Source organism: Pteropus vampyrus, unplaced genomic scaffold (genome assembly GCF_000151845.1).
Source record: "Pteropus vampyrus isolate Shadow unplaced genomic scaffold, Pvam_2.0 Scaffold95, whole genome shotgun sequence".
NCBI classification, from domain to species: Eukaryota; Metazoa; Chordata; class Mammalia; order Chiroptera; family Pteropodidae; genus Pteropus; species Pteropus vampyrus.
Genome location: NW_011888876.1, coordinates 906,890 through 930,555, shown reverse-complemented (window position 1 = coordinate 930,555; position 23,666 = coordinate 906,890). Strand labels below are relative to the sequence as shown.

General features: G+C 57.1%; 1 protein-coding gene and 1 pseudogene across 1 annotated transcript; one reads left to right on the top strand and one right to left on the bottom strand.

Annotated features, from left to right (window-relative positions):
- Positions 1–76: 76 nt before the first annotated feature.
- Positions 77–23,290, top strand: PTPA (protein phosphatase 2 phosphatase activator). The gene is made up of 9 exons (XM_023532955.1): positions 77–88; positions 2,561–2,647; positions 6,854–6,979; positions 8,579–8,696; positions 10,780–10,879; positions 11,942–12,066; positions 13,036–13,136; positions 17,680–17,787; positions 21,723–23,290. The coding sequence occupies exons 1-9, from the start codon at positions 77–79 to the stop codon at positions 21,798–21,800; spliced, it is 855 nt and encodes a 284-aa protein (XP_023388723.1). The 3' UTR covers positions 21,801–23,290.
- Positions 10,467–10,585, bottom strand: LOC111742490 (annotated as a pseudogene).
- Positions 23,291–23,666: the final 376 nt, after the last annotated feature.

The window sequence follows — 23,666 nt, the reverse complement described above, 5'->3', positions numbered from 1 at the left end:
AGTGGTGTCTGCACTGTAGGGTCAGCACTGGGATGAGAAACCCGAGCTTTTTCAAAGACAGTGGTTCTCTAGAGGCATGACTGAGGCTGTGAGCCCCTGACCCTCTTGCTCCTGGAGCCAGAGCTATTAGGAGCTAGGGAGGGAGGGGACAGAGATGACTGTCCATCCCTGTCAGGGGCAGCACTCAGACGCTGTGCCCAGGGCAGCCCTGGAGAGTTCTGCTCTTGGTTCTCTTACACCATCGCTTGAGTGTTGTATTTGTTGAACACGAGTGTCCTAAATGATAGAAGAGATCACTTTGATCCTCGGTTACAAGTAACAGCAAGTCAGGGAGCCAGTGTATCAAAGGGAGAGGAGGTTATTACGTGAGAACCTAAGCCGGGGAAGTGGCTGAGCCTAAAAATACCTGCGAACTGGGACCTAGAGCACTGTGGGGCAGACCGCCTTTCTGTGCTGCTCAGTCCATGTGGTGGGCAGAAGATAACAGCTTCTGCTTCCTGGGCCGTGGTCAGGCCGTGGAAAGACTGGGCCTAAGAAAAACAATGCTAATTTCAAATTCCCAGAGAAGGCCTTGGGTCCAGCTCCAGCCAGGTGCCTACACTGGGTCTGGTCAGCTGGGGTAGGGAGTGTCACTTGTAGGGAAGGGCAGGCTCCTGGGGTCCTGGCACGCTTGGCAGATTCTCTTTTAGGAGTCTGTGTGCCGATGTTGGGCTAGGCTACAGGTCAGCAAATTACTGCCTGCCAGCGTGGTCTGGTTGTCTTCCTGCTTCTGTAAATACGGCTTTATTGGAACACAGCCACGCTCATTGGTTTATCTCTTGTTCATGGCTGTTTCCACGCTACGAGGGCAGAGTTGAGAATTTGTTAACCAGGCTGTATGGGCCGGGGAGCCTAAAATATTCACTGTCTGGCCCTTGGCAGGTAAAGTTTACCAGCCCTGCTCTAGGCAACAGCGCTTCCGGAAACGCGTTTGTCGCTTTTCCTTCTGGTGTGCATGCTGAACGACGCCCGAGAGAGGCTTTCACTCACTCGGAAGCTCTTCCGTGAAACGTATGGATTCGTTGTGACCGGACAAGTGACTCTGTGCTGCGGCCCACAGTGTTTGACTAGGCAGCACAGTGCCGTGGCCAAGAGCATGGGCTTGGGGTCAGAGGTCAGGGCTCAAGGCCCAGGGCTGCCATTTTCCTCTTCTTGTGACTTAGGCCGAGTATTAACCTGGCTGAGCCTCAGTTTCCTCTACTGTAAAGTGGGGTTGTTTGGAGGCTTATGTGATTTAAAGCCCCAAAAGCACGTGGTCCAGCGCCAGGCATATAGTGAGCTTTCCTGAGCAGCAGGTGTGATTTTTATTGCTGTTAGTGTTGATGAGGAGGATGATGATGATGATGACGACAGCATCAGTGGAGACCTTGCACAGTCGTGTTCATAAGGCTGTCCTGAGTTTTAGTCACTGAGAGACCTGGACCCATGTGGGAGCAGGGACTGTGGATAGTGACACTGCCCCTTGTCGTTTCCTCCTTGCATCCCAGCGTACTTCGCAGGGGTGATTGTGGACCCTGGCCAGAGTCAGGACGAGGGCTCAGACTTGGCCTGGGCTGGGAGAGTTGCTGCTGGTGATCCACTGGGTCTGCCGTGTGACTCCTCATTTCTCCCTGCGGCCATCGTGTAGACTGGCAGGAGGATCCTGCTGCGGGCCACGCTCCCTTCCAGATACCGCGTGCTTGCTTGTCAGGGCTCATCTCGCCTTGCTGGGATGCCCGGGGCGTCCTCAGGGCTTGAATAGGAGGAAGGCAAGGGGCTGATGGATGAGGAAGAAACAAGTTGGAACAGAAGTCGCGGATTCCCAGGAACTGTCCCTCTCCAGCGGCCTGCACCTCGGTGATCTTTCATCCTTGTGCTGGGTACAGCCTGCGGCCCAGCAGGGTACAGGGCGCCCAGCTGGGAGCCGGGGGCGGGCGCGGGCATGCTGAGAGGCCTGACCGTGGGCAGAAAACGCTCCCTTCTCTGGGGAGCAGGCCATCTGCATTGTAGGCAGACAGCCTGGCCTGTTTAGTGGGGGAGACATGTTACCAGGGGAGGGACCTTGGTGGCTTCCTTGGACTCCTGGTGGCATAGTACAATGAATGGTCAAGTACTGGGCCACTCTGCTTTACAGTTTGGCTGGCTGGGTCCTACTCCGCCTCTAATGAGATCTTGGTCTTAGGAGACCTTGCACAAGTCACTTCTTGTGAAGCCTTGGTTCCTTCATGTATGTAGAATGGGGACAGTGATGGTATCTCGCTCGTGGGGTTGCCACGTCACTGCATGCACGTGACAGCAGCGATCACGTGCATGCAGTGAATTGGGTGGAGGCCCGGGCGTCGTTGGCTTGCCAGGGCTTTTGGGTGGAGGGCAGGGCTGGGGCAGTCAGCATTACTCTTCTAGTGCTCCTGCTACTGGGTTGGGAGCCAAGGGCAGCTTGGAGCGGTTTGGTAACTGGTTGGAGCTGGGAACCGGCTGGGGAGTACAGAGTTGGGGGGTCTGACAGCCCTCTCCTCGTCCTGCCCCTCCCTCTCTTTGGTAGGCATACGCCGACTACATCGGATTCATCCTCACCCTCAACGAAGGTGTGAAGGGGAAGAAGCTGACCTTCGAGTACAAAGTCTCTGAGGTAGGCAGGGCCCGTCCCAGAATAGCTCCACGGAGTCACTGTGTGTCCCTGCCCACAGCAGGGCCAGTGCTGAAAACAAGATCACCCAGACATGTGTGTCGCTGACATTTTGGTGTCTATATTTCTATGCATAGTTGTTAACGTGAGATCAAGGTAAATATGCTGTTTCATAGTTTGCATTTTTGCTAACTGGTATGTTTATGTAACTTTTTTAATTGAAAAAGATCACAAAGGAAGTAAATGTGCTAACTGAAGAGATTGCTGATAGAAACGTGTATAACATTAACGAAAAAGCTGCCTCTCCCCACGTTCCCCCTCATTGCTGACTCCTGGGGCAGCCCTGTTAGCCGTTCGGGAAGTGTCGCCCAGGCCTGCCCGTGAGCAATCCCCCCTCCTGCAGTGGAAATGCGCCTCAGCTGTTTAACACCCACCTGCCCCCCGCCCCCCGCAACTGTAGACTTTTAGGTTGTTTCCCTAAACACTGCTGCTCCGAATGCCTCTGCACCTAGATCTGTGGGTGTTATTTCCTAAAGATTCATTCCCAGCAGAGGAAACGCTGAGTCGAAGGGCACACACTGCCGGGGTGGGGTGGGGGTGCTCTCTGGCTGTGTTTCAGAGACAGGCTTGTTTGTGGAGGGAGGGCAAGAGCTGTGGGGGCGCTGATACCCATGGGAAGCTGTGGGCTTGCGAGCTGTTTGCTCTGCTGGCTGCCGTCTTCCAGGGCTGAGTCCCGTCTTCCAGGGCTGGGTCCCAGGCCTCCAGCGCCCTCTTGGGTTCCTGCCCCAGTAAGCCCGGAACCACCTTGAGCTTTTCATCTCAGACATACGGGCCTGAGGCGATTCTTGAGCCACAGCCCCAGCCAGCCTGTTGGGTAAGGCCCAGCCTCTCCGCCTTCTCTGAGGCTCACATTCCCCTAATAGCCTTCATATTCCTGCGCCCTAGCTGGTTGCTGGATGGCCAGGGTCCTGGTCTGTCACTTATGGGGAGCCAGGCCTATGCGTGGGATTGACAACTTCTCTTGGAGCTGGCACACCAATGTCTTCCCGGGTTCCTCTTGGTCCCACCAGTGCTCTGGGACTTTGGCTGTGAGTGCAGATGGCTGGGGGAAGAGAGGGCTCCCCCTTGAGTCTGGCAGGGGAGGCTCAGCTGTGCTCAGCGGGCTGGGGAGTGTGGTGCGGAAGGCTAATTAAAGGGGCACAGGTTAATTACCCCAGCGGGTCCTGGGCTGCCAGCCCCTCTCACATCCCTTAATTGCCCCTGAGCCTTTTATGGGCGCTGTCCACAGCAGCCAGGTGTTGTCTTAGCCCAGGGGCTGCCCCTTTGCCAGGACTGCAACATGGTTAATAGTTTGGGTTCTGGAGTGAGGCTAATCTGGTTTCGATAACCTCTCACTTCTGAGCTGAGTGGCCTTGTTCCCTCTGACCGTCGATGTCCTCATCTACAGAGTGGGAAGAGCCACAGACCTACTCGTGGCCCCTGGGAGGATTTGCCGAGATCTCACAAGTAGGGCGTTTTTTGCACAGTGCCTGGCAACATGCTAGATCATGTTATCGTTATTAATTAATTTGCAGTTGAAATTTCCAGTAATGTTGTTGCTTCAGTTGGGGTTCTTCCTGAGCTGAGGCTCATCCCGGCGCCGGGGCAATGGGCTGCCCCTCACTTGGTGGACAGAGGTGACTAGCTCGGTCTCCAGGGGTCTCCCAGTCTCTGCCCACAGCTGGCAGGGGCAGCAGGAGGCACGGTCATGGGGCGTAGCCTCGGCCCCCAGGTGGGGGCCCTCTTTCCGCCTGGGTCTCCTGTTTCTCCTCTTTCCTGCCTCCCAGTGCGGGGCTGTAGCGGGGTGAGGGCAGAGTGGCCTCGGGTGGCGATCTCCAGGCTGCCCACAGCAGAGGGAACCAATGAGGGTGACGGGGTGAGCTTATCTAGGCCCATGTTTAGAGGCCACTCCTTTTGAGATTACGTCTGTCCTGTTCTCTGGGGGTTAAAATTTTGGACTTTTGCAAAATAACGGTGATGGTAGACAGGAGGCTTATTTTTTATTGTTGCTCTGTTTGATTTTTAAAATGAGGGCAAAACGAAGAAATCGTTAGGTAAAATACTTGTCCATGAAATCTAGAAAAGAAGCATTGGCCTCGGGAGCGGTGTTGCTTCAAAGTATTCTGCGTTCTTCCTGGGGGGTTCTAGGCCACAGTGCCCTCCCCTTGAACCCTCTCCCCCAACTAGCCAAACAATAGAGGCAGCCCCCTTAAACCCTCTCCAGAAAAAGGAGCTAGGAGCCTTTGAACTGTTTATTGGCCCAGCTGAGCTAGCAGCTAGGGCTTGGCTGCCACCGGCCTGGGGCACCGTCTTTATCCTGCTCAGGGCCTCACCAGGCTGAGGTCTCTGCAGTGGGCCTTGCTGGTGCTTCCTGGAGCCTGGATTATTGTGCCATTCCCTCCTAAGTCCCAGGTGCTGCACGGGGTCAGGTTTGCTGTGTCCTCATCTGTGTTCCTGGTGACCTGATTCTTCACAAAGCCAGGCTCTGTCCGCACTTTTCTGTCACATTTCGGCAAGGTAGCTTTGTGTCACCCTGGCCCTCTGACTCAGCCGGGTACAGGGGGAGCATTCTCTTCTTACAGGGGTCTTTTTCCCATCTTCCTAGACCTCAAGCATAGGGAAAGGGGAGGTGAGGGAGGGCCGCTGTCATGTTGCACAATGACCGGAGGCACTATTTACATGGACGGGGATGTGATTTGTGCCCCCTGGAGCGTGCAGCCAGGGGCACTGGCTGGCACGTGTCTCGCCGGCTCACGCCCGCCTTCCCTCCCCAGTATGCACACAGCTCTGGGGTCGCGTCGCTGCGGTCTCCACGGCAGACCTGATGGGTCTCCTTGTTGTAGCTTTTCCTGTGGGCACTGTCCTGCTGGTTCCTGCCAGTGCCAGGAGCTCCTGGAGACGTCCCCTCATGCCATTTGTGCCCAGCAGATGCAGGCACCATCCGCCTCATGGCAGGGTCCCTCCCTCCAAGGGCGGCCTGACTCACAGCGTTCTCTGCATCGTGCGCCCCGCGAGCCCTTCGTTGCCCCTCGTTTGGCCCATTTCTGTCAGCCACGTCCTCACAGACCCGTGATTTGGACAGACAGCCTCACCTGACTTCCTCACTGAATATTTGTGTGCCGATGCTGGCCTGGCCTGTGACACCGATTGCACTCTTAGTCCCTGCCTGCTGTGGGTTGGGGGGTGGGCTCGCGAACGCAGGCGGCCCTCCAAAGCCTTCCCCATGCTCATGCCTCTGATCCAGCATTTTCACAGAGGGTGAGTTGCCGGGTGCTTTATCATGGCGTTTGTGGTCGTGAATAATTGGAAACAGCCCAAACATTTGATAGATAGGGATTCAGTAAATAAATTGTAGTACACTGGTACAACGGAATATTATTCGCCTATTAGAGGCTATCATAAAATTATGTTTCCATGTCGATGTGGAATGAAGTTCACGAGGAAATCAACTACAAAGCAGCGTGTGCCCTGTGACCCACATTTAGAGTCTGTACGTGATAACTATCACTTCGCCTTATGCAGGACGCTGCTCTGGGCAGCCTTCTCGGTTGCCAAGAAGTCCTTGTGACAGCCTTAGAGAGTGTTTATCATCGTGCCTGTTTCTGAGATGAAGAAACAGGCTCAGGGAGTTAAAGGTACTTGCTCAAGGTCTTGGCGGCAGCTAATGGTGCTTTAGCTGGAATTTGGATCCAGGTCCATCCGCCTTCAAACTTCTCACCACGATCAGCAATGCAAAACGCCACATGAAGACAGAATAGAAGAGTGTGTTAAAATGTTAATAGAATTTATTTCTGGGCAGCAGGATTACTGGTCATTTGAGTAGGTATTGTGTACCAAACAGAAGACCCAGCCAGTCAAGTCTGTGGAAGAAGGCCAGGGCCGCAGTTCGTGCTCGTCCAGCAGCCCCCCCTTATATAGGCCGGCTGGAGGACTGGGGTGCCGACGCCACACCCATCCGTCGGCTTAGCGCCAGTGTCTTTCTGTAAAGCTCTCCTCCCCGGCCCCCTGTCCGTGTTCAGGATGGTCAGGAAGAAAGGGAGAGGCAAGGAGGGTGCCCGCGAGCGTCATGCCTTGCGGTCACGGCTCAGCAGCGGTTGGGACCTCCCTCTGTGGCTCTAGCATAGGACCACTGGTCATCGTGGCTTGGCCCCCTCTGTTTTGCCTCCACAGGCCATTGAGAAACTGGTCGCTCTTCTCAACACGCTGGACAGGTGGATCGATGAGACTCCTCCAGTGGACCAGCCCTCTCGATTCGGGAACAAGGCCTACAGGACCTGGTATGCCAAACTCGACGAGGTGAGACGGCCGCAGACAGGCTTCGGGGCTGGGCTGGGGGCAGCGTTCAGGCATATCGGAGTCGCTGGGAGTTTGTTAAAATGGCAGTTTGATTTACCAGAGTACAAGCGTGTTTATTCTCCGCCCTAGCCGTCTCTGGGAATCACTACGTGGGTGTGTAGTCCTCTGCGCAGGGTGTTTAGTAGGTCATCGTTTGTATTAACAACACATTGAAATATCCCGAGTGTCTCTCTGCAGGAGATCAGTTAAATAAACTAGTACGTCCACCCCTGGAGCGCTGTGCAGCTGTAAAGGAGTTTAGGAGTCTGGCAAGGGAGCTCAGGGAGCGACCGCAAGTCACTGTCAGGTTAAGAGCAGCCAGGCCTGTGATGCACGTGGCAAGCTGCCTTTGGGTAAGAAAGAGGAAGAAATAAAAAGATGTTCGTATTGCTCAGTTTGCAGTGACAGAGACACATCCTTGTGGAAGGATACACAAAAGGTGAAGAAAGCGATGGTTTCCTTTCGAGGGCAGAGAAGAGGAGGGTGGATGAAACGGGGTGGAGTGGAACTTCTCAATGCATCTCTTGTAATGTGATCATTTTTGAATCACATGAAGGTGATACCCGTTCAAAGCAAACAAAGAAACAAATGCAGGATCGCAGCCCCATGCTTAGAAAAGCAGAGTCTGCAGGTCTGGAGTAGGGCCCAGGAATCCAGGTTTTCAGCAGGTCTCCTGGAGAGTCTCATGCCAGACTGAACTTAGAGAAACTTGGGTCTCAACTTCTCTGGCCCGTGGAGCAGAGGGGTGTCCTAAGGACCCAGCAAAATACTTTTCTGTCCTAGGAGTGGTCCCGGCTGCCTTTGGACTCTGAGATGGCACACGGAATTGTTTTTTGTTTTTTGTTTTTAAGATTTTTATCGAGTTATAACTTAAAACTGTACAGCATAACATGTTTTTACCCTTGCGCTCGCCACCAATATCAGTCTATAGAAATTCCAGCACGGCCCTCGTGACCCCTCCTAATTGAAATCCCCCCACTGCTCCTGATTTCTGTGCCATAGATTTTGCCTGTATTTGGACTTCATATGAATGTCTGGCTTCTTTTGCTCAGTGCTGTGTCTGCGTGATTCGGCCACGTGGTCGTGCATAACAGTGGCTCTTTTTCACTATTACATGGTGTTTCAAAGTGTGACCGTACCACAATCGATCCATTCTACTGTTGGGCATTTGATTTGTGGGTGGTTTCCACGTTTGGCTACTATAAGTAATGCTGCTGTGAAGTCCTTGTGTATGTCTTTTGGTGGACACGTGGCACAAACTCCATTTCTGAAAGTATGACACCCATGGGCATGTCGACGAGACCAGATGGGAGATGGAGTGGCTTCCTTTCAGATCCCTGCGGTCTTGCCGCCAGAACCTTGTCACCTGGAGGAAGAGTGAGCAGATGAAAAGCCACCCCAGCGCAGTCTCTGTCGTGTAGGAAGAAATGCTCTCCCTCGTCTTCCTTCTGCGGCCGGTCAGAGCTGGGAGCCAGGCCGCCCGGCGTGGGAGCCTGGGCACTTGCCTACCTGGATGCTGCCTAATCTGCTGCCACCACTTTGTGTCTCTTTTGTTATCAGGAAGCAGAAAATTTGGTGGCCACAGTGGTCCCCACCCATCTGGCAGCTGCTGTGCCTGAGGTGGCTGTTTACCTAAAGGAGTCAGTGGGGAACTCCACGCGCATCGACTATGGCACAGGTACCTGCCGTTCCTGGCACTTATTTGGCTTCACTGCCTTCTCTTCTTGGGCTGCTTCCTTTTTGCTCCGGTTGTCTGGGGGATCCCTGAGTAGGCAGCCTGTCCGGGTCAGCTGGGGTGCAGCGCTCCTGGGTGCCAGGCCCGGTGCTGCTCCTGCGGCCCTGGCTCGGTCCACCAGGGGGAGCTGATGCCACACGCATGCTCCTGTGTGCGCAGAGCTGATGCCTGTTCTTTGTAAAGATGGTCTCTCTGTGAGCTCATCATCATCACCAAGACGGTGATTTACTGAGCGCTTACTGCACCTCAGGGCAGCACTTACAGAAGCCTTGAGAGACGAAAGAGCCCGTAGCCTCTGGCAGCACGGTGGCCACCCTCTCCCTACGGCCCTTGCTCTCAGCCACATTCCCTGTGTTCTCGAGTTCTCCAGGAGAGGGAGCATGCGCACACCCAACAGGGGGCATGGGACCGTGGTCAGTGGCCCAGCAGGCTCCCTGCTTCGGCAGACCTGCGTTTCCTTTCTTTTCTACCCTGATGCAGGCAAATGCAAGCGCTCCATTCTCTCGGGCCCTCCCCTTGCTTGGGGTTTGGGGCTTGGAATCCTCACGAGGAGCCCAGGTTACAGAGGCAGGCCTGGAGAAGGGCGCCTTCGGACTTGGGTCCTGGGAAAGTTTTGTGTCGGCTCCTTCTGTTGCTGGGGAACGGGTTTATCAAGAATTTTGAGACTTTCAGGGGTAAAGCTTTCACTAAGACTGACAGAGAAAGACACGGGAGGGGAGAGTGGCCAGGTCTGCGGGGGGAGTGGATTCTTCTTGCACTCTAGGTGCTCTCAGGTGTGCAAGAGTGATGGTTGCCCCTGGATGATGGTGGCTCGGCTCTGGCTGGTCATGGTCAGAAACTGTGCAGGTGACAGTAGCAGTTCGCAAGTTTCCAGGCCCTTGCAAGGGCCTTCATTCTGCAGAAATAGGACAGGAAGTCATTGAAACATTCTCTCTTCTCCTCCCTCCAACTGCGTTTTCTGTGACATGGAAACCAGAGTCCAGTGGTTTCTGTAGTGTTGACCATGCCTATCTGACATAAGTGGGAAAGGAAAGGGGCGTGCCTTTTGACCCTGCAATGGGGCCGTGCTTAGAATGTGACCTGCTTAAAGCCTTCAGGGGCTCCCCATTGTTCTTAGGACACAGCCTGAGCTTTTTACTGTGGCTGTTAAGGCCTGTCTGATCTGCAGCCTCATCTTACCTCTCCCTTGCTCTCTGCTTTAGCCATACTGGCCTTCTAAGAGTTCTTGAAACATATCAAAAATTTTTCCTTGCCTCAGGGCCTTCGCACATGCTGTTTCTTCTGGCTAGAATGCTCTTTTTGCTTTTCCCACACCTTGCCAATTCTTATTCATCTTTCACATGAATATTACTCCCTTAGGGAAACCTCGAATCCTTATGTCACCCTTCCTCTGTGATACCCTGCAATTATCACCCTACCTTCTCCTTTAGAGCTAGAATCATACAGGTGATTGAATATTTAGTGTCTGTCGTAACTATAAAACAAGGCAGGGACTGTCTCCTTAGTGCCTGACTTAGTAGGTGCTCAATAAATAGGGTGAACTCGGTGAGCCAGTCAGACCTGCAAAATAAAGTGTAAGTGCCCGTTTAAGAAGTCAACAGCCTAGGCCTGTTAGGGTTATTTTTTTTTTTATTTTTTAGGCGAGGCAACCCTTGGTTGACCTCAGATTGCAGGGACCTTGTCAGTTTACAATCTTTTATTTTTTATTTTTTAGTGCTGCAGCACCTGGTCTTCCTAGGTGGTCTCCCATCCAAGTACTAACCAGGCCCAACCCTGCTTAGCTTCTGAGATCAGACGGGATCGGGCTTGTTCAGGGTGGCATGGCTATAGGCCTTTTAGGATTAGAATTCTTGTACTGTTAGTTCTTAAAAGGGCCTAGATCTTTCTAGATAGGGAAGAGGCCTCATTGTCTCCATGTTGGTTTCCCTTCTTAGAGGGGCAGTTATCAGTGATTCGGACACTAGCGAGACCAAGAACAATCCCACTCCTTCTGGAAGACTCAACCTCGGCTATTTTTACTCCCCAGGACACGAAGCAGCCTTTGCTGCTTTCCTCTGTTGTCTCTGCAAGATTGGGGTGCTCCGGGTGGACGACCAAATAGCCATTGTCTTCACGGTGTTTAACCGGTGAGTGCGAGGAGGGCAGGAGGGTGGCTGCCCGTGAGAGGAGGAGCGAGGGGGTCTCGTTCCCTGTCACTGTCAGACTGGGGACGGCGTGCTGGAGAGTTCTCCCGAGTGGCCGTCGGTTCTCTGGTCCTGTCCTAATCAGGCTCTGGCTGTGGATGGGATGTCCAGACTCACTTCTTCCAACAGGTTCAAATTCAAGTGAAAACAGGGGAAGGAAATGTTACACGGTGACAGTCATGGCTCCCATGGTGTTCACCACGTGGAGGCACGTGCTAAGTGCCTGACACACAACACGTTCATTGGGCTGCGGCACGTAGGTGTGTGCGAGTGCACTCCGTGATGGTCGCACGATGACGAACTCGCCTAGCGACACGTTTCTCAGGACGTACCCCCGTCATTAAGCAGCGCAGGCCGGTAATTCTCACAACAGCCCCAGGAAGTAGCAGCCGTCTTTTCCATTTTATGGATGAGGAAAGTGAGGCACAGAAAACCGAGAGCTGTCCACTGAGGTCACACAGCCAGGTGAACCCAGGCGGTCACCTCGCTGCCCAAACCACCTCCCTGGCAGCACGGGCGTTTTGGTCACCAGAGAGCGCTGACAGTGCCCGTTCCACGCCCCGCTCCAGTGACGCCTGCGCTGGAGCTTCACGGTGACTCGGATGCAGCCGCCCAGTGACAACAGCGGAGCTTGACCCTGAAAGGCCGTAGGAGACGAGCTGCTTCAACTTCTACCGACTTTCCGATGGGCAGAGCTGGAGTTAGGAAGCTGAGGCTCCTGCCACGGGTCTCATGTCGTCAGGAGTTGGTGGCACGAACCCCCTTTCCCACGTGGTGTTTTACCCCTTTCCTGAGCCAAAAGAAGGCTGAGTGTGGAAGAAAAAAATCAAGCTACGTTATTCTGAGAGTGCCAGCTGATCAGAGCTGGCGCGCGTAGGTTTTCGCTGAAGCAGGCCAGTCCGCTCTGAGTGGTGGTCTCCAGCCTCCTTGTGCTCCCGGCGGCCGAAGGGTCGAGCCTGATTTCTTCTTTCTTTCCTCCCCTCTCTTCCCCACCCTCCTGTGCAGGTACCTTGAGGTGATGCGGAAGCTCCAGAAAACATACAGGATGGAGCCGGCAGGCAGCCAGGGCGTGTGGGGCCTGGATGACTTCCAGTTTCTGCCCTTCATATGGGGCAGTTCACAGCTGATAGGTACCGAAGGGGGCTGTGTACCCCCCCACCCTCCAGAGCGTGTTTTGTGTCCCTTCCCGAGGCCCTCCTCCTGCCCAGACAGTGACAACTTGTGAAGCAGGCATTAGGCTGGCCATTGATGGAGGCCGCCTGTTGCCGACCTTCTGCTGTGCACCAGCGTGGCCAGCGGGGGGCGGTGGAGGCAGAGCTCTGCTGAGATAATGGAAGGTGACATGGGCTGGAGCAAGGGCCCTTGCCGGGCGCACATGGCCTGGTGTGAAGTGTGCCCCAGCTCCTGGCAGCAGCTGCGGGGTTTTATGTTAAAAATTGGGGGCTCTTTTGACTCGGCGACCAACTCCTCCGCCATCATTACTGAGCCGTGTGCATGGAGCCCATCAGGGAGCTGCCACCAAGTGCTGGGCAGTGGGCTGCTTGTTTTGGCCTGCTCTGGTGGTTCCCCCACTTCCCATGGGCAGGACGAATGCCTGAGGGTGCGGCGGTAACTCCTTTTTTGACATGGGATTGATTACCTGCCTACAAAATAATACTAACAAATGACCGTTTGGTGAGTGTGGTTCAGGCACTGCCCTAAGCGCTCCCAGGTACGTTACCTTCGCAGTGACCCTCGGAAGGTCTTTGTCAGCATAAGATCAGCCACCCTGAACTCACACCTGTGCAGGCAGCATGCTGAGTACTCTTCTGTGCTCGTGATCGCCAGGTGGCACTCAGCAGCCCTGCTAGGGAGGTACTGTCCTTATTCCCACTGCACAGATGAGGCGACCGAGTCACATGGCTAGAAAGAAGCAGAGCCAGAGCTTATTACACTACATTACACACACGTGCAAGGCCGTTTATTGCTCCTTCGAGGTCCAGTGTTCACGGCATGTGGGCAGGACTGCGGCCCAGGGGTGGGTGTGCACTGTGTGGGCCGAGGTGCCCCGGTGGCACGAGCGCCTGGTTCTGAACCCCGGCGCTCTCTGTCTTTCCCAGATCACCCGTATCTGGAGCCCAGACACTTCGTCGATGAGAAGGCCGTGAACGAGAACCACAAGGACTACATGTTTCTGGAATGCATCCTGTTTATAACTGAGGTGAGCAGAGGGGGTGAGGGAGAAGTGCACAGCAGCTGCAGGCTGAAGTGAACCGAGGCCGGTGGCTTTGGACAGAAAAGCCAGGGCTGCTGCCTAAAGATGGCAGGGTTGGCCCCAGAAGGCAGGCTGTTGAAAAGGAGGCCCCGCTCTTCCCCTGAGAGGTTAAGTCAACTTCTGGCCGTCCAGGATCTCCTTCCCCAAACCAGGGGTCGGGAGTTTCTACTTGAGCTGAGGGACTGACTTGTTCACTAGCTAGGCTTGGTGACGGATGCAGCAGGTCTGAAGGGTGGGTGGCTGTCAGCATCTTGCAGGTGGGGCCCACGAGGTCTGTGGAGCTATGCGTGTGGTCACATAGGACGAAACCGCTGTAGGAATTGGAGAGACTTGGGAGTGGACAGCAGGGCGGATCTCTGTTGAAGGGACACATCTCAGTGTGTGAGGACGTGGGCCGGGAAGTGCGGAGGTGACGACAAGCAGGCCCGGGTCCCCAGCCCATCCTATGGCTCGTTTAAGTGGCCTTGTTGTCCCACTGAGGGTGGGTCTTGGACTACTCTTCCAGGGGACCCTGCCTGGGGACCTTGTCAAAATGCACATGCCTGGGCCATACCCCAGCTTTCTGAATCAGAGTCTTGGGGCACAAGAGCCAGGAACCTGTATTTAAACACACTTCTCAGGTGGCTACACATGAGTGTTAGGGACCCATCGCTCTCAGGGCCTCTTTCGTCCGCCCTGCTGCGTGCCCATCCACCAGACTTCCTTGGCTGCTCTGGCTCTGCTGTCTGGAGAGGCTCTTGTCCCCGTTCTCTTTCCTGAGGCCCGCACACATGTCTCCTGGCCCCAGCGCTGTCCCTGGCACACCCGTGGACCCCTGCCTGGGGGGGCTGCCGTCTGGGCTGCAGAGCCTGCTGCAGCGCCCCCTGCAAAGGGGTGAAAGCCGGTTCAGCAGCTGCAGCGCCAGGCTCCTCCTGGTCAGCATTCAGCTCAGGCTTCCTCCAAACTCCAGAGGCCAGAGGGGAACGACACGTTTTTCCAAGTCAGCAAACAGACCCGGGACTGACTGCTGGGTGGCCACCCCTTCACACCTAGAGATCTGCTGCCTTCAGCAGTGGAGCTGGCCCAAGGTCAGGAGGACTCGTGCAGCCTGGCTCGCTGCCAAGAAAGCCAGTCACATGCTGCTCTCCGGAGTGGAATGCCAGGGTCTTCCGAGCCCTGGGAGACCCCTGGAGGAGTTGGAGGAGGAGGGTGGGGGAAAGGGGTGCACATTCTATGCTGAGCTGTGGCTTTGCTCACTTGCGAGTAAAAAGCTAAGCTGTTTTGGCTCCCCCTGGTGGTGGGCTAGTCCTCTCGTCCCTGTCAGTAACTAACAAGGAGGAAAGCCAGGCGAAGCCTCGGGAAATATGGGAATTGACTCCGGCTTAAAATTTTGTGTTTTTGTTTGTTTGGTTGCTTATGCTGGTGGAAAAACCCAAAAGCTTTCCCAAAGTTTGGGACCCAGTTCCTCTGCTAAAGAAAAATTCTGCAGTGGCCGCTAGGTGGCGCTAAAGGCACATTGAACTTGGAGAGGGTTTTAGTAACATTTAATTGGGGAGAGGTGGCAGGCCCTAGTTCAACACCATCTCGGCAGGGCCTGGTTTCCACTTGAGGTCTCGGTGCTTGGGTATGGTGGTCAACACTTGGACGCTGGCAGGTGCGTGCCCCAGAGCTGAGGTGACTAGTGAGGGCCCCTTTTTGCCCACTTGGCCTGGCTGCTGATCGCAGCACACGTTATTCTAGATCTCCAGAGCTCGTGTATGGCCTACCCCCAGCTCTGTCCCCTTCCACCTCAGGCTAGAATTTGCATCTCCTAGTTGGTGAGCAAGTGGCCTGGCCTGGCACACCCTGACAAAGGGAGGCCCATGGCTTGACACTGGGGACACAGACACCGGGAGGCCGGCGTGGAGTTCTGTGTGCTTTGGTATGGAAGGGATCCCCACTGCGGACCCGGGGATCCCTGGGGCTGTTGGAACTGGGAGATTAGACAAAACAAGAAGTTGGCAATGGAACCAGGCTTCTCCCTAGCTCTTTAGGGGCTGGGGGACCGGCCTGGGACCTGTCCTGGTAGCCCTGGGCATCCCGGAAGAAGGGACTTCATCTCACAGGGTTTCTGCAGCCTCAGGAAATACAGCCCTGGCGCCTTTAAGAGCCCAGGGCAGGCAGGAAAAGAATTTCAGTTTCAATCTGGCTTCTAAATTTGGAGTTTTGGGAAGGGAGGGATCAGATTTCAGCTGGAAGGGAAGGAGCTGACAGGAAGGCGCTGTGCAGAGCCTCCCCCCACCTCCCGTGCCCCATCCCCCCTCAGTTACTGACAGAGGAACCATTTACAAAAGGCCGATTCTCTTGGGAGTGGAGAGGCAGGAACGCAGCGTCTGTGAGTAATTTCCTGCTCAATATGGCTGCTCTGACTCACACGATTCCCCTGGGGTCACTGCGGGCCTGCAGCTTGCTTGCTTGTTCTCGCTCTTTTTCTTCTCCCTTTGTGGCTAGAATGAGCTAATTTTTTTTGTCTTCTCGCCCCCATTCCTTTTTCTCCCTCATCTGTTTTCCTCTCCTAGAGTTGCAAAGTCTCCTTCCGAAGGACTTAGTGAGACCTTGGGACACGATAGGCCTGGCCGAGGGAGTAGGGCAGCCCCTGCAAACAAACAGCATCTCTGGCTTTTCCATGGGTGGGGGACAGGGACTCCCCCTGGCCCTGCCAGTAGGCCAGAAAGACCTCTTGGGGCCCCTCTCCCGTGCCCTTAGTGGATGAGGCTGGTCATCCACTAGGAAGCAGAGCCTCTGGTTTCCCAGTGTCCATCTGCCCGCCTTGCTGCCCAGTCCCTTGGAGCTGCTGCTGCGGGATGGAGCCAGCAGGCTGCTTCCTGGGTGGTTTACTTCTAGGCTCTGACCAGAGCGAAACCGGCCACACAGCTCCCGTGATCCCTGAGCTCAGGGCCTGGAAGTGTGCAAGAGAGGGCTAGAGACTGGCCCAGGGGGCAGAGAGCCTGGGGGCGGGGTGGGTAGAGGGTGGGTGGAGCCTGCTTGAGTGGGACAGTGGAACAAAGCTCTGTGAAAGCCAGGCCTGGGCGCCTTGGGTAGAAGAGGGGAAAGATTCTGGGTGAAGGGACCGACCCAGGAAAACCCCTGCGGACACTAGGGTGGCTTTTGTCATCTGGTGCCTTGGGCTAGGGCCTGACTGCTGGAAGAAGGGGCTGTTGTTACCGAACCTGGGGGCTGAGACTGGGTTGGGGGGACTTGGGCCAAGGAGGGAGACGACGGGGTAAAATGGTGGTTTTGTGGAACGTGCCCTCACGGGAGAAGTGGAGTGGCCTGTGGGAGCAGATCACAGCCGAGGGGCTGGCAGTGGGGGTGGGGTGACGGTGGTGACGGTTGTCGTGTGATGGTGGTGTGCTCCTGGGCCTTTATTCTTGTGATGCCCATTACATAGAAGGAGCTTTGGACCCCTCCTTTCTCCCTGGAATAGCTTTCCCTCAGCCCTGTCTCTACGCACAGCCTCTTCTGGAACCTTCCACACACGCAGGGTCCAAGTCTCTGCTTCCTTGCCAGCTGAGCCTCTTTGCTTTTCAGACTCTTTCTTCTGAAGCCTGGGGCTCAGGGTGCTGAACCGTGTTTGTCAGCTGGGGAGAGGGGCATGGTTGAGAGGGACCGGGCACTGCTCGTTCATAAAAACAGACGTGCTGGCCTGTGTCGTCCGAGGGCCACGCTCGGCCACACCAACTTGCCCGCCTCCGAGCCGTGGTTTCTCACATGATGGAAGCTCCGCTGGGCTCACTGCACAATTTCTTCCTTCCCGGGAAGGAAGGGACCGGGAATGGAGCCGTCCTTGCTCCCGCCTGTCCCTTGCTGCTGTAGTTGCCATCCCGTCCCTCTCACACTTCCTGACCAGGTCACGAAACAGACCTTCCTCCCGCATCTCCCGCCTGCAGTTGGTCCCTGGGGTTGGTCTCACCCACCTCGGCCCTTCTCCAAACCGACCCCTCCCTCGACTCTTTCTGCTTCGCTGGTGGCAGGTGCAGACCAAGCGCCCTGTGGCAGAGCCCACCTGTGTGGGTCTGGGCTGGGGAGGGTCGGGGTCCAGGCTGCTGCTGCCGTTTACCGAGGGGGTCCCCGTGCTAGCAGGTACCCCGTGGCTCTGGGGAGTTCGTGGGAGCCACAGCAGGGGCTCGGGTGGATTTTGTATTTTTCTGAGGCTGCTGGATTCGGCGGGTGGTAGGAATTAGGCGCCCCTTTTTTTGGCTGTTGAAGAAACAGGGTGACTGTGAGGCTGCTGTTTTCCTACTGGGTCTTGCAGGCCAAGAGGGGCCCCGTCTCTGGCACTGACGTGTGCCTCTGTGCACGTGTGCGCCCCAGTCCCTGTACGTGCGCACGCGTGCATGCGTGTGCACGTGTGCGTGTGTGCGTGTGTGCGTGCATGTGTGTATGTGTTTGATCGCTTGACTTTGCTGCAGGGGAGCAGGGGCGGGGCTTCCAGTGGCACCTCGCCAGCTCGTGGCCTCTCTTTTTCCAGATGAAGACGGGCCCCTTTGCAGAGCACTCCAATCAGCTGTGGAACATCAGCGCTGTCCCTTCCTGGTCCAAGGTGAACCAGGGTCTCATCCGCATGTATAAGGCAGAGGTGAGTGGGGGTCGGCGGGCGCGCTCGGTCCTGGGGCTGCTGCTCCCCACTCCCACTCCACTGTTTTGCTCTGATTCTGGGGCCAGCCCCTCTGACACTGGAGGCCTCGGAATCTCCATCCGTGGCCTGACTGTCAGGAAAGCACTGGACTGAGGCCCTCTCTGCACCGCGAGTGAGGCGAGGCCCTGCCCTAGTGGGGGGAGGAGGAGTCTCCCTTCCCCCTTGTCAGCCGGCTGAAGGTCCCTCCCAGTCCTGTCGCCTTGGGGACGCAAGTATGAAGACATGCTTGGGAAAGGGTTTTATTCCTTGGAGGCATCATCCAAAGTGGTGCTTTTCAAACTTTTGTGTCTGATCGCTGGGCAGGTGGGAGCTGGCGTTTAAGGACTGCTTCAGGTGGTCCTCCCCGCTCAAGTCAGAAGGGCAGAGAGGTCAGCTTCCAGAGCGCCCCCTGCTGGGAGGCGGCTGCCAGGCTCCCAAGGGTCTCCTGCCGGTCTCCTGCCCTCTGTGCTCGTCCTCGTCCTCCTTGTCCTCCTCGACACTCTGTTCTCTCCCAGCCATCGAGGTGGCTTTTCTTTGGCAAGTGGGGAGAAGACATTCTGTTTCTCCCCTGTCCTTTCCACTCGCTCCCTCCGCATCTGGGCAGACCAATTCTGAAACTGCTCGGCCGTGGCCGGGGAAGGGCCTGAGTATGAAATCCCTCACCTGGAACAGTGGGTCCCCAAAGGCCCCTCTTCTCGCCTCAGGCGGGGGTCTCAGATGTCGTCTGTGGTGCCTTGACCCTTGGCCCTCACTCTCCCATGGGGGGGATGTCCTCCGGGCCTGCTGCGTTATACCCAGAGCTCGCTCCAGCCCCGTTGGCAGAGACGGGAGCGTGGAGGAGAGGGCTTAGCGTGTTGGCGCGGTTCGGTAGTACACATGCTTCCTGTTGGCCTGGCTCGTTCTGCATGGCCCTGAAGGGGTTAATGGCGCTGGGACTGACCAGACCTGGCCCTCTCCTTCCCTTCCGCCCCTTCCCCCTCCGGCCTCCATCCCCTTCCTCTGGACTTCACATCCTGTGTTTAGGTTCCAGCCCACATACCTCTCTAATCTGAGGGGAGCTTCGCTGGGGCTGCACGGGCTCAGGCAGCAGCCAGCCCTCTCTGCTCTGGCCGGGTCACCACCCTCTGGGTGTCCTGTTGTTCCTGACGCCCCCGCCCGCCCCCCCGCTCCCCCGCTCCGCCTCCCCAGTCCCACCGTGGGTGCTGATGGGGAACTCTTGTCACCTTGCTGAGCCCTCCCCACTGCTGGGGGCTGTGTACAGTAAGGCAGGGACGCAGGTCCCCTCCAGCCTCCCACCCCCACCCCTGCGAGTCATGGGCAGGACTCTGGTGCCTTTCCTGCTTCAGGTCTTAAATGCTGTCCTTCTTGCAGGCTCTTACTTGAGTGGCTAAACTTATTTTGACCTGGGCTCCTAAGGGAGACCGAGCCACCCTTCCCTGCTTGCTCTTTCCGGAGGCAAAAGAACTGGGTTGGCAGAGTGAAGGAGGAGCGAATTAACATTCACGATGGCTACAGTGCAGCAAGGACAAAACAGTCCTTGGTGCAACAGTTGTCAGCGTCTCTGTGAACGCGGCACACAAGGAGGACAGTGACTGAAAGCCGCCTGCAGCTCAGGACGCGGGTAGAGGGGAGCACGCGCAGATAACAAAGCGCCCTTCCCGAAAACGGGAAATTCCAGCGCTGGGTGCGCAGCCGCCCTGCGCGCTTGCAGCCTTGCCAGGGGCTGTGTGGCGACAAGACTTTTTTGTAGGACAGCACTGGAACGCAGCGACTTTAGTTCAGGAACACCGAGTCTCTGCAGTGGTCCGTACGCTAGCAGCTGGCTTTTAGCCTTTGGTATCTGGGAGCCCCTGGGATCACGTGCTCCCTGCCACAGGTCCGAGGGAAGGACTTGATTTTTCAGATGAGTTCTCAGTCTGTGGGGTGAAGCCCACCAGTCTCAAAGTCCAGAAGCGGGTTAGCAAGGCCAGGGCTGCCAGCCAGAGTTGGTTGCTGAAGGGGGCTTTGTGCCCTGAGCTGTCACAGAAGCCTGACCTGGCCTGGCCTCAGGATTTGGGACCAGCTGTCTGCATCTCCAAGCTGCCTGTCCTGACTTTTCTGAGCTGAGGAAGCAAATGCTTTCAGGGTCCCGGTGGGCTGGGGGCCTGTCTTTCCTGAGGGCTGGCGCTGTGCCGATGCCCCCTTCAGAAAGGCCACCTCAGGGCGGGAGAGCTGCCTCTCCCTGTTGAGTCCAGTGAGTCCAGGTCTGGACAGGCCTCCCGGCCTGTGGGACAGGCTGAAGTGTTGCTCCGCCTGGAGCACAGGTGAGACCCGGGGCAGTTAGCTGGGAGAAAGGCCTGACCCGAGGCTCCCATCCACTGTCTCTGCTGTCGCCCTGGAGCATCGGACTTTCTTTGCCCCAAACAGCCTCTGGCCTTAGCCCAGCCCCTTGCCCGTTCTGCGGCCCAGGGGCAGAGTGGAGAGAACTTCTGCCCCTGCCCCTCCCCCTAAGCCTCGTGCCTTTGCAGCTTCTCTGTGAATGAGAGCAAGGAGCAGGTTGACCTTTGACCCTTTCTGGAATTCCAGGGCCCTGCCCCCCCCTTAAAAACTCCCACTACTTCCTCCATGACATAAGCGCAATGGCAGTCACTTCAGCCTTTGCCTCTGGCCTAGAACTGCTGTTGCTCCTCCCTCCCCCACCCCGACCACCCCCAGCTGCCTGCTCCCCACTTTCTCTGCCCCGGGCTGGGGAGCCTGGATGTGGCCTAGAGCTCTACTCCCACACTGAGCTTGGCTCCCCGTCCTTCCACCGCACAAAGACTTCCCTTTCCCTGCTCGCCTCCCAGCCTCCCTTCCGTCCTTGAGGTCCCCGTACCCCGATGACCTCGTTTCTGCAGCCGGCTGTTGGGATGAGGGGACCTGGGCCAGTCAGGGCACGCCTTTGTCCCTCTAAGTTGGAGGTTGAGGCCATAGTCACAGGATAGGACTCTCACAGGAGGCCATGTCTTGTTTTGTCCCAGCCGGGAGGTGCCCAGCACATTCTGGTCATTTCTAGGGCCAGAGGAGTGAGGGGAGGCACATCTTCCAATGCCCAGGGCTGTTGCCCACGAGAGCTAGATGGTGACCAGGGCCTATGTGGGAGGCACAGCGGGGCTGGCACTGGGAGCTGGGGTCCCCTCCTCTTCCTGGTCCTGCGTGGTGCTGAAGCAGTCCCCCGCCAGAGGGCAGAGGGCAGAGGGGTGTGGGCCTGGGGTCTTGCTGCCTGTGGACCGGGCCAGCTTCGATCTCTCCATCTCCCCTCTGCCCGAGCTCTAGGGCTGAGGCCCTGGTAGGCTGGGTTGGGGAGCAGGGCCGTCCCCCCGCTCGGGGCTCTCGTTCTCTGCCCCATGAACAGGGCCACTGGGAATTGCCCCGAACGGCGCTGTCAGCTGGTTCTTACAGTCTTACTCGGAAGTGCCAAGATGCCTTTTTCAGTCCAAAGAACTGAAAATTGGGGAAAATGGGCCTTGGACCCTTCTCAGGCTTGTGTCCCAGTGTCCCCACACCTCTTGTTCAGCACTGGGACCTGGGCTAGGAGGTCCTCAATGATCTGGAGGGTTCTTTTTGCTCCTGGGCCCAGCTCCCTGTCTGGGCCAAGTGATGTCACTTGGCTGCCTCTGTCTGGCTTCTGCTTTGTGGGGCTGGGCTGCCTTCTCTTGCTCTCCTTTTCGCTCTCCTCCTCACTCTTCATTCGGTGGGTCTGGTTGCTGTGGAGTGGGAAGGTCTTTGGATGGGAGGAGTGGTCAAGGACAGGTAGGAAGCCACTTCCTCGGCCCCGGACGGCCGCCTTTTAGAATCGCCCTGGTCTGAGCCTCTGGAGTTGTCCAGGGGTCCAGTGCCGCCCTCACCTCTCCGCTCTTCCCCCTCCTTCCTCACAGTGCCTGGAGAAGTTCCCTGTGATCCAGCACTTCAAGTTCGGGAGCCTGCTGCCCATCCATCCTGTCACCTCGTGCTAGGAGGGCAGAGCAGCCAGAGCCATCCAGGCTGCCTGCTGTTCCTGTGTCTGCCCGTCCCGCCCCCGGCCATGGCCCCCTCCCGCCCCCTCCCTCTGTTCTTTCTGTTTGATGAGAGGCTGTTTACTGGGGTGGGCTGCGAGTGTGGGGTTGAGGAAGGCTCAGGGCATTAAGGCTGAAGGATCCAAGTTGGGGGAAGTGACCAAAGCGCGGCCAGTTTCCTGCCTTCCCCTGTGGTGCACGGGCGAGGAGGGGTGGGCAGGGACAGGCCGTCTGGGCCGCACCCCTGCTCCTGGCCTTCCTCTCCCCGCTCTGGCCAGTCCCGTTCAAGACCCGGCTGTTCCGTGGCACGGCGGGGCCAGGGAGGTATCTGCTGTTCCCATCGCTTCCCCTTCCCACGTCCCGTTGCCTTTCTTGGGGTTGGAGCGGTCGCTCTCCATGAGTCAGTTTCCTAAGCCATGTTTGGGTGGGTGTCTGGGGGTCCTGAGGGCCGGAGGCTGAGGCTGGTAGCCAGCCTGGGCTGGGGCAAGGCAGGGGGAGGCATTGGCCTTTCTGGCCAGTGACCTTCATGGCTGCCTCTGGGTCTGTGGGGTCCTGTGTCCAGTGTCTCATCCTGGCTTTTCTGTTTCCTGGCCCTTGGCTTTGCCGGGTGTCCTGCCATAGCCACATCTGTCCCCCTCCTGGAGAGTAGCCTCTGGATGCCACCCCTTGGATAGGTGCTGGGCTCCTGGAAGCCACCCCCGCCCCCGCTCCCCCGCAGGGCTTGCTCAGGGCCGATTGAGTGGGGCCTGCCTTTCCAAAGCTCTTTCTGGCTGGGAGGGGGTGGCAGAGACTCGGAGACGGCCGTGGGGCCATCACGATTGGAGAGAACCCGGATTCCTTCAGTACATCCTGTCCCCTCCTTGCTGCTCCTCGCTCTGCGAGGCCCTTGGCCTCGCTTTGTCTGCCCCTCTGGGTGGTGGGTGAGCAGGCTGCAGGAGGACTCCAGAAAGCCCACTTGTCCTTCCACCTCTCCAGATTTGCCCTTTGGCCCTCCAGGGTGCGGTAGAGATGGCCCCCCAAGCCTGGACTTTGGTTCTGAGGGTGGGCAGGGGCTGGGCTGGGCAGGCCCACCCGGGGAGTTAGGGAATGCTGGGGGCAGCATGCCGTTCCAGAGTTTTCTTCCAGGGCTGCTCCCAGGCCTGGCTCTAGCAGACTCTCCCCTGCCCAAGCCCAGGCCTGCCCTTCTCCGCCGTTCCCTCCTCATATCTGAGTCCACGTACCCTTGGGAAGGAGGAGCACTGAGAAGCACAGTTCAGGGGCTTAATTCTCGGATCTGGGTCGATGGCCTGGGCAGAGGCTGGAACAAGAGTCACAGAAATAGTTTTCGAGGCGTGGCTCAGTGCCCGCCTCTGTCCCGGCTCCTCCCGCCCGTGCGCCCCCGCCCCCCGCAGGCCCCAGCCCCTAGCGCCTTCATCGCCGTTCTGATTAAAGCCTCTGTTTCGCACCTGTCATCTGTGTCTTTTCATGCCACGTGCTCGTTCCATCTCCACAGGACTCTGTCCCCCGTCACGTCCCTTCCCGTGGGCCGTGGAGTGTGGGGCCCAAGCGGTTTCACTAGGGTATGGGGTGCGCCTTTCCTGGGCAGCAGGAAGGCACCCTACTGACCGTGTCATGGTCGCCTGAGCAGGCACGGGAGGGAGCAGGGACCTGGGCTCGAACCCCGGGTGTCTCCACCCGCAGCGGTAAAGTCCCAGCTTCCTCACCTAGAAAACGGGGACGACCACAGCGTGACTGCTGGGAGCGCAGGAAGGGCCTGGCACACAGCAAGTGCCAACGGTGGCCGTTCTGGGCGAGGCGGCCCCTCTGAACTCCTGGGTCGGCTCCAGA

Bases quoted from the DNA above. Each gene is read 5' to 3' on its own strand.
- PTPA (XM_023532955.1), top strand. The intron at 10,880-11,941 runs GTGAGTGCGAGG...CCTCCTGTGCAG, and splicing joins GTCTTCACGGTGTTTAACCG to GTACCTTGAGGTGATGCGGA. The intron at 17,788-21,722 runs GTGAGTGGGGGT...CCTTCCTCACAG, and splicing joins TCCGCATGTATAAGGCAGAG to TGCCTGGAGAAGTTCCCTGT.